This window comes from Liolophura sinensis, chromosome 13 (assembly GCF_032854445.1).
Source record: "Liolophura sinensis isolate JHLJ2023 chromosome 13, CUHK_Ljap_v2, whole genome shotgun sequence".
Taxonomy (NCBI): Eukaryota; Metazoa; Mollusca; class Polyplacophora; order Chitonida; family Chitonidae; genus Liolophura; species Liolophura sinensis.
In genome coordinates, this window is record NC_088307.1 from 16,419,114 (window position 1) to 16,428,899 (window position 9,786).

The 9,786-nt window shown below is 37.7% G+C and overlaps 1 protein-coding gene across 1 annotated transcript in view; it reads left to right on the forward strand.

The window, feature by feature from the left end:
• LOC135480211 (argininosuccinate synthase-like) overlaps positions 1-8,201 on the forward strand; it is a 33,400-nt gene extending 25,199 nt beyond the window's left edge. Inside the window, exons 8-15 of the mRNA XM_064759984.1 lie at positions 408-529; positions 1,046-1,130; positions 1,768-1,832; positions 2,180-2,253; positions 3,397-3,454; positions 5,165-5,321; positions 6,204-6,269; positions 7,260-8,201. Coding sequence (XP_064616054.1) covers positions 408-529; positions 1,046-1,130; positions 1,768-1,832; positions 2,180-2,253; positions 3,397-3,454; positions 5,165-5,321; positions 6,204-6,269; positions 7,260-7,314 — 682 coding nt within the window. The 3' untranslated portion in view covers positions 7,315-8,201. The remainder of the gene's footprint in view (positions 1-407; positions 530-1,045; positions 1,131-1,767; positions 1,833-2,179; positions 2,254-3,396; positions 3,455-5,164; positions 5,322-6,203; positions 6,270-7,259) is intronic.
• The last annotated feature ends 1,585 nt before the right edge of the window (positions 8,202-9,786 follow it).

Sequence of the window (9,786 nt, forward strand, 5' to 3'; positions counted from 1 at the left end):
CAGGTACTGTATTACTGCACTCGGGTACTGTATTACTGCACTCAGGTACTGTATTACTGCACTCAGGTACTGTATTACTGCACTCAGGTACTGTATTACTGTACATGTACATCCTCACTTACAGCAACATGTGTGTGACGGAAATGCAAGGAAATCTCTCCTGTTGTCATTTCTTTTTGCGAAGAAAACATCTGTCAAGGAAACTTCCCTGTCTGTCAAAGAAATTTCCCTGACTGACAAGGAATCCTCTGTGTGTCAAGAGAGTACATTGTATGATTGAGCACTGGATGTGGAATGGTTGGCACCTTTTAATTTCAAGTTTTACTGGTTTACTTATAGTCTTGAGCAAGAATGATATGTGTTACATATCTGTTAAAAGCCCTCTCTTTTTTTTTTCCCCTTTTCAGTTTTGAATCAGGAATTCTGGAAAACCCCAAAACCCATCGACCACCTGGTTTGTTTCAAATGACCTCTGATTTAGAGAAAGCTCCTGATCAACCTGAAAAACTTGAAATTGAATTCAAGAAGGGTAAGCACTTAAAATGGTATACAAACATTGGTGAACATATAATCCAGAAGATAAGGGGGCAGAATTAGAATAAATTCTAATTAAATGTTTTTAAATTGTAATACATGAGAAAGAGATTATAGGGCAAACGTAAGAGATGATGTATAGTTTTATAAAAGGAAATTTAATCTATGATTTGCACAAGATATGATATTCTTTTTAATTTAGTACTGGTGTCATAAGAGTCAGATCTCAAGTATACAACTTGAATTAAAGAAAAAAAGAATCATGTCAAAGAATTAACATAGTTACTCGTAGATATAAAATCCTAATGGCCATGATGATTGTCTTTTCAGTCATCACGATGAAACGTTGGGATAGGGGTATTTGTTCATTAGAAAAACAAATAAATTTCAATAATGACAAGAAACACACATTAGATTAAAATAGGAAAAAGTCATCATAAACTTAAAAAGAACAGACTTGTGGAAAGGTTGGAAAAATACTTCCTATAAATTGTTTTTTTTTTTTTTCAAGGGGTTCCGGTTAAAGTGAGGAATCTGGATGACGGCACAGTGAAAGAAGGAGCGCTTGAACTGTTTGAGTATCTCAATGTAGTCGGGTGAGGAAGCTAGATGGATACATGGGGTTCATTTTACATTGATATGATAAACACTTTAGACAATAATTCTTTCATATATAATGTGTATGGGTTTGTTAAGGATGGTCTCACCTCTCCGTACATCGATAACTTTGGGAAAATTCTTTTAAAAGTGGCAAGAAACTAACGTTTGATGTGTGAGATGATGTGCCTTGACCAGTCAGAAAGGTCAGTCACGAGTGCCTGTGCATAGCGCGGGAAAACTATCACTCAGTGTGTAAAATGTCAAAGCAAGATATCATGGAATTGCCCCTCATTTACCTGACTTTTGCCCACGACGTGAAAGTTTTGGCACATATTCTCATTCTGCAGACTTGCTTGTCCGAAAGCTGTGATACAACACGGGAATTTTACTACGGACATCATGAATCACGCCTTATCAAAAGACTCCAAACCGAAAGGGGGAAACACCACCCTCTCGAACTCTTCCCACCCCTCTACCACCAACTCTTAGCCTCAGACCAACTCAAAATTTATTTTATGGTGGAAACTCTGTAATAATAGAATCATTAAACGTATGCAGGGAAAACTGTGAGTTAAAATCTGGAATTAGCGTGCTAAATTACAGTATGTGCTTAATGTATATTGGATTTTTTAGGAGCAAGCATGGTGTTGGGCGTATTGATATAGTTGAAAACCGGTTCATAGGCATGAAATCAAGAGGTGAGTAGGAATATCGGTACACATTTTTTCAGCCTGGGGATTCAGCTAAAGTTCATGTATATTCATGATGAAACACAAACGTGATTTCCATGCCTTTAATTTATAAAATGTAGATCTGTATAACCTTTGCATACAACCCACACTCAGGTAATTATAAACTGTGCCATGGCCCATGTTCTAGTGTTTCAACTAACATATGTGGTATATACAATAGTATATTTACACATATTTGTTTTATGCAAAATTATTAGTTCAACTTATTTCTAGTCATAATTGCTGCATTATCCGCTGACTCTATATTATTTAACAAGTACTCTACATGCACATGTATATTAACTCTGCTTTAGGTTTATACGAAACACCAGGGGGCGCTATTCTCCTAGCTGCTCATATGGACATTGAGACATTCACAATGGACAGGGTAGGTAACTGCTGATGGTTATATATTTTTCACAATGGATAGGGTAGGTAACTGCTGATGGTTATATATTTTTCACAATGGACAGGGTAGGTAACTGCTGATGGTTATATATTTTTCACAATGGACAGGGTAGGTAACTGCTGATGGTGAGATGTTTTTCACAATGGACAGGGTAGGTAACTGCTGATGGTTATATATTTTTCACAATGGACAGGGTAGGTAACTGCTGATGGTTATATATTTTTCACAATGGACAGGGTAGGTAACTGCTGATGGTTATATATTTTTCACAATAGACAGGGTAGGTAACTGCTGATGGGGATATATTTTTCACAATGGACAGGGTAGGTAACTTGATGATTAATATTTTTCACAATGGACAGGGTAGGTAACTGCTGATGGTGAGATGTTTTTCACAATGGACAGGGTAGGTAACTGCTGATGGTTATATATTTTTCACAATGGACAGGGTAGGTAACTGCTGATGGTTATATATTTTTCACAATGGACAGTGTAAGTAACTGCTGATGGTTAGATGTTTTTCACAATGGACAGGGTAGGTAACTGCTGATGGTAATATATTTTTCACAATGGACAGTGTAAGTAACTGCTGATGGTTAGATGTTTTTCACAATGGACAGGGTAGGTAACTGCTGATGGTTATATATTTTTCACAGAAGTATTCTACTGTAGCTGTAAGCCATAGAATATAGTGACCATTCAGACATCCAAAGCAGTGATGTATTCTATTCAGGCATGAGATTTGTCCTCTTTTGGGAGGAACTCCTCTTATTTATACAAAAAATAATCTGAAAAATGTTCAGAATTTAATTCAGAAATGTTATAAATGACAAAATTGTGGTGTATAGTTTCCTCCTTTTCATCCCAGTGTCTGTCTCATCCCTGTCTATTTACTTCTCTCTTGTTCAGTTTATCTTCGATAGTCTTTCTTTATGAAAAGGTCATAATGTTTGTCAGGACAGCCAGTAAGAAGATGGTGGCATATTTCCTCTGTCCCCACCTGTAAACCTGACTGCCATTTTAGAATTTAAAAAAAATTCAAATTAGGGTGTTTAAGTACGTGTGAAATAAATTAATTGAAGAAAAGGTATTTAAATTTTTATTTTGTTTGTACAATTGCAGGAAGTTCGACGACTAAAGCGGGATATGGATGTAAAGTTTGCAGAACAGGTTTATCGAGGTATATGGTCAGAATATGTGTCTTAATTTTCTTCATTGAGGTGCCTCGATCCTTGGCGGTAAATATTACATTGTGGAGATGATAATCGTAAATATTACATTGTGGAGATGATATTGGTAAATATTACATTGTGGAGATGATATTGGTAAATATTACATTGTGGAGATGATATTTGTAAATATTACATTGTGGAGATGATATTGGTAAATATTACATTGTGGAGATGATATTTGTAAATATTACATTGTGGAGATGATATTGGTAAATATTACATTGTGGAGATGATATTGGTAAATATTACATTGTGGAGATGATATTTGTAAATATTACATTGTGGAGATGATATTGGTAAATATTACATTGTGGAGATGATATTGGTAAATATTACATTGTGGAGATGATAATCGTAAATATTACATTGTGGAGATGATATTGGTAAATATTACATTGTGGAGATGAAAATCGTAAATATTACATTGTGGAGATGATATTGGTAAATATTACATTGTGGAGATGATATTGGTAAATATTACATTGTGGAGATGATAATCGTAAACATTGTTCTTTTTTTGTGAAGGGTTAAGCCTTCATATGGTACTTTTTGCAGTTTACTTTTGCAGTTGAACCTCAGTTGGCTCTGACTTAGCCTTTGGTCAGGCTTTATAAACCTAATTGCTGTGGCAGAGTCTCTTCTCTTGATCGAACCTTCACTCTAGTTAAAATACCTACATGCTTGGGATGAAACTTTGTTCAAACCTTTGTGTTGATTGAGCTGATTGTTGTCTAGCTTTCACCCTGTGCTATGGTTAAATATTTTGCTCTTGCAACAACCTTTCCTCTGCATGACCTTTGTTCTGGTTAGACCTTTTGTTTCTCGATAGAGCCTTAACTCTAGGATGGAATTTTTGCTCCTGAGTGAGCCTTTGCTTTGACTAACAGCTTTCACATTGATTGAGCCATTGCTTTGGCTAAGATCTTTAACGTTAATTGAGCCATTGCTTTGACTCAGATCTTTAACATTGATTGAGCCATTGCTTTGGCTCAGATTTTTAATGTTGATTGAGCAATTGCTTTGGCTCAGATCTTTAACGTTAATTGAGCCATTGCTTTGACTCAGATCTTTAACATTGATTGAGCCATTGCTTTGGCTCAGATCTTTAACGTTAATTGAGCCATTGCTTTGACTCAGATCTTTAACATTGATTGAGCCATTGCTTTGGCTCAGATCTTTAATGTTGATTGAGCCATTGCTTTGGCTCAGATCTTTAACATTGATTGAGCCATTGCTTTGGCTAAGATCTTTAACATTGATTGAGCCATTGCTTTGACTCAGATCTTTAACATTGATTGAGCCATTGCTTTGGCTAAGATCTTTAATGTTAATTGAGCCATTGCTTTGGCTAAGATCTTTAACATTGATTGAGCCATTGCTTTGGCTCAGATCTTTAACGTTGATTGAGCCATTGCTTTGACTCAGATCTTTAACATTAATTGAGCCATTGCTTTGACTCAGATCTTTAACATTGATTGAGCCATTGCTTTGACTCACAAAAAATTTGTATAATCTGAATATTCATACTGGTTAAACCTAGTCACATTTGGTCTAGCTGTCTGAATCTTTATTCCCACTGACATTCTTCTGACGTATACAACACATATTCTCATGTGTAAAGACTGATTCCTACCTGTCTCACTAATTAACCATTTCAGGTTTCTGGTTTAGCCCAGAGTGTGAGTTCCTTCGCTTCTGTATTAGCAAAAGCCAAGAGTGTGTCGAGGGAAGCGTTCAGCTGTTTGTCTACAAGGGAGGTGTCCACATACTGGGCAGAGAGTCACCACTGTCTCTGTACAACGAGGAGCTGGTCAGGTAAGACCATGAGGTGTTTGGTTTGTCTATAAGGGAAGTGTCCACATACTGAGCAGAGAGTCACCACTGTCTCTGTACAACGAGGAGCTGGTTAGGTAAGACCATGAGGTGTATGGTTTGTCTATAAGGGAGGTGTCCACATACTGGGCAGAGAGCCACCACTGTCTCTGTACAACGAGGAGCTGGTCAGATAAGACCATGAGGTGTTTGGTTTCTCTATGAGGGAAGTGTCCACATACTGAGCAGAGAGTCACATTGTCTCAGTACAACGAGGAGCTGGTCAGGTAAGACCATGAGGTGTTTGGTTTGTCTATAAGGGAGGTGTCCACATACTGGTTAGAGAGTCACCTCTGTCTCTGTACAGCGAGGAGCTGGTCAGGTAAGACAATGAGGTGTTTGGTTTGTCTACAAGGGAAGTGTCCACATACTGGGCAGAGAGTCACCACTGTCTCTGTACAACGAGGAGCTGCTCAGGTAAGACCATGAGGTGTTTGGTTTGTCTATAAGGGAAGTGTCCACATACTGGGCAGAGAGTCACCACTGTCTCTGTACAACGAGGAGCTGGTCAGGTAAGACCGTGAGGTGTTTGGTTTGTCTATAAGGGAGGTGTCCACTATGGTAATGGTAAGGAATGTGCACTTGTACTCAACTGTTGTGAAAAGAAAGCTGTCTTAATGATCAATAATATCAAGTCACTGTGAACATCCCCAGTATGCAAAAATAATGGTCACCTTATTTTACATGAATATCAGTTGTACTTAATGTCAACAGAAAAAATCTAGCCATCACCAAAGTATAATTAGGTCACCAAGAACAATTTGAACTGCCAGATTGTTGGTGTTTCATATTTTTATGATGGATTTTGTCTTTTCCTGCTTGTAGTATGAATGTACAGGGAGATTATGACCCCAGGGACGCGGCTGGCTTCATCAGGGTTAATGCTCTCAGGTGAGGCAGAGAATATTGGTTACATAAAAAAAGAAAGTTTGTGATATGGCACATGATGAAAATCTTTACATGTAGATTTTTCAAAAGTAAATAAGCTGCACTATGGTATGCATCATAGACAAATATTTATCTCAGCTGGCTGTCCTGGCTGTCATGAAAGCTTTACAGTCGAATGATGTTTGCATAGTTGAAGGTCCTGGTTGAAAGCTTTACCGTCGGATGATGTTTGCATAGTTGAAGGTCCTGGCTGTCATGAAAGCTTTACAGTGGGATGATGTTTGCATAGTTGAAGGCCCTTGCTGTCATGAGAGCTTTACAGTTGGATGATGTTTGCATAGTTGAAGGCCCTGGCTGTCATGAAAGCTTTACAGTGGGATGATGTTTGCATAGTTGAAGGCCCTGGCTGTCATGAAAGCTTTACAGTGGGATGATGTTTGCATAGTTGAAGGCCCTGGCTGTCATGAAAGCTTTACAATCGGATGATGATTGCATAGTTGAAGGTCCTGGCTGAAAGCTTTACAGTGGGATGATGTTTGCGTGTTTGAAGGCCCTGGCTGTCATGAAAGCTTTACAGTGGGATGATGTTTGCATAGTTGAAGGCCCTGGCTGTCATGAAAGCTTTACAGTCGGATGATGTTTGCATAGTTGAAGGTTCTGTCTGTCATGAAAGCTTTACAGTCGGATGATGTTTGCATAGTTGAAGGTTCTGTCTGTGATGAAAGCTTTACAGTCGGATGATGTTTGCATAGTTGAAGGTCCTGTCTGTCATGAAATCAGCTTGTGTTTGGCCATCTTGAAAACTTCCATGAGTTTTAGCACTAAATTCCAAGTGTTGTGTTTAGCCCTTGAGGTGTCCCATCTAATATAATAATTTGGGGTTACACATTAAAGTAACTGACAAATTTGCAAATGAGAACATTTTTTTTTACAAGCTTTTGATTGCATCTTCACCTATATGCCTCAAATACATAACACATCGAATGATTTCAGGTTGAGGGAATTCAGGCGACTGCGAGAAAAAGATGCATCCAATGGCTGTGTTTGAAATAGAGAACAATGATCTGAAAACTGGATAACTCTTGAAAAGTGAATTACCTGTCGTCATGGTGATGCCTCATGGATGTGAAGACTTGCGCAAGGATGATGTATGAAAAAGGCTTTGCAACATGGAGATTTGACAGCCTTGGACAAAATTGTCCCAGAGTGTGCTGTATTAAACTTTCAGTGTTGTTATGCTGGTAACATGTTGAGGGAGTTCATCATATTTGCAGCGTCGGAGCTTTGGGCATGTTCATTAACTGTATGGGTGAGGAGTTTTATGTATATGTAGAATGGTTCATTGCTAAGTTTTGCTTAAAGTGCTGCCTTACACCTGTTCAAATTTTGGTTCAGAATTTTTGGAATATGTAATTATTTAAGTGTTATTTTGTCAAATGAACATTCATTCATTAAAGAGGTTATACCGGAGATTTGTGTGTTTTTTTGGGGGGGGGGGGAGAGATCAGTGCATATTCAATAAAATTTCTGCTATTTTAGAATAGCCCATGTAAATACGGTTCAAAAAATATATATACCAGCCTTGTCTAGGAATGTTTTACCTCTCAAAATCGGGATTAAAGTTCCGAAAATTTACACTATAACTCTTTTTAAAACCTAAGAATCGTTTTAACACTAAATATAATACAGGTTCGAATCTGGTATTCAATGAAAGGTAATAATTTGAGCTGTTGTTGGTAAATATAGAAAATTGGATTTAATACCCAGTACTGAAATTTTTTGGGGGGGGGGAGCAAAAAGCCTCTGATCTAGCCTGTTTAATTTGAAAAAATATTTAGAAAATTGTGTAAATATATTAATATTCATTTCATCATAAAGGGCATGTTAGTGGAGATAAACCATGAAAATAAAAATGAGGAGTTGACTGAATAAATATTAAAGTCAAGATGAAAATGCCTTTGTGATGTGCCTTCATTGTAATTCAGTGAAAAGAAATGTACTTCCTGTGTTATAAAACGCAGATGACCCATACCTATTGTAGCGGTCATTTGCAACATTGTGAACTAAAATTAATTTGACTGATAGGTGTCCAGTGGTCATTGGTGGCCATTTAGTTCAAGAATTATTTAATATTATGGAAATAGACAAGATTTTTGATGGAATGTGATAAAATTTTACTATAAATTGGAATAAGGGCTTGGGGCTTTTTCACGTGATACTTGTATTTACGCCTTCCTCAAAAGCCTATCACCACATTCGTTAATGTGGAGAGTATAATCATTTCGTAGAGCAAAGCTTTGTAGTTCACAATTGCGTACCATGTATGTTATGAATCGAATGAGATTCATTTCATAGTATACAAATATTTATTTGGACAGGAAACTGTTCAGGATGGCGCTAACTGACGAACTGACATTTTAGGTAATAGTTGGAAAACAGTTACGGTTCACCCACAGTATATAATGCCCGTATTCCTTACTGAAAAATTAATAGTTTTCAATTCATTCCACATTAGTTGTAAAATGTTTTTTGCTTCACTGTATGGTAAAGGGGAGTCCTTGTGGCTGTTTCCTTATAATGGTAAAGTTGCGTTCATACGGTTCATTTTGCCATGTCCACTCAAGTTCGACCATGTAGAACGAAAATAGTGTAAACTCTATTTCATATAGGCCGCTTTCATGCCGTGCGATTTGTCGTATTCCACAAACTGTGTCATCTAAAGCCGCACTCAAGCCGTGCGATTTGTCGTATTCCACAAACTGTGTGATATAAAGCCGCACTCAAGCCGTGCGATTTGTCTTACTCCACAAATGGTGTGATATAAACATCAGCTCCTTTAAATAACAAGCCATGTAAGGGATGCCAACCAATTTGGACAAAAACATCTATGGTGTATAGGAATTTTACACTAAAAAATAGGAGATTTATAGGGATTTTTGGAAACGCTTTTATAGGAAGAGAAAGCAAAGGAATACCCAAAGACAGTAATTATAAATCATTGCCTTTGGGTGCGTCTTTGCTTTCCACTTCATAATAATTGCCTCTACCAATCTATACAATTCCTGACAGCGCCCTGTTCAATCACAGCCAATCAAGTATTCAGAACAGAAATGCAGATGAGCTGAACTCCAAATGATCCACCACTTATAGCTGATGGTCAGACTCCATCAAAGGGTGCCTCACTCAGCAGACACGTGTCTTTTGTAACACTTTCGCCAATAATGGAAAAAGTTTTCGACATCACAACTGCCAGGAGTACGTGCCAATACAGTTGTCGCGAATGTTAGCAGAAATTTTAGCCTGCGATTCACAGACTTTCTATTTTCATCTGTTCCTTGATGCCAATTCTCAGGTCCTCTTTGAGAGTATAGCCACCATTCATCAGCGAGACGGCCACTCAATTTGCTTCCTCAATTTAACTACAAGCATAGATTTCTTTATGAATCGAGGGACCAGTTAACCAGTTGGCGGAATCAAACATCCGGTATCCTGCAGAACCTCGCTGGCCAAACCTGAACAT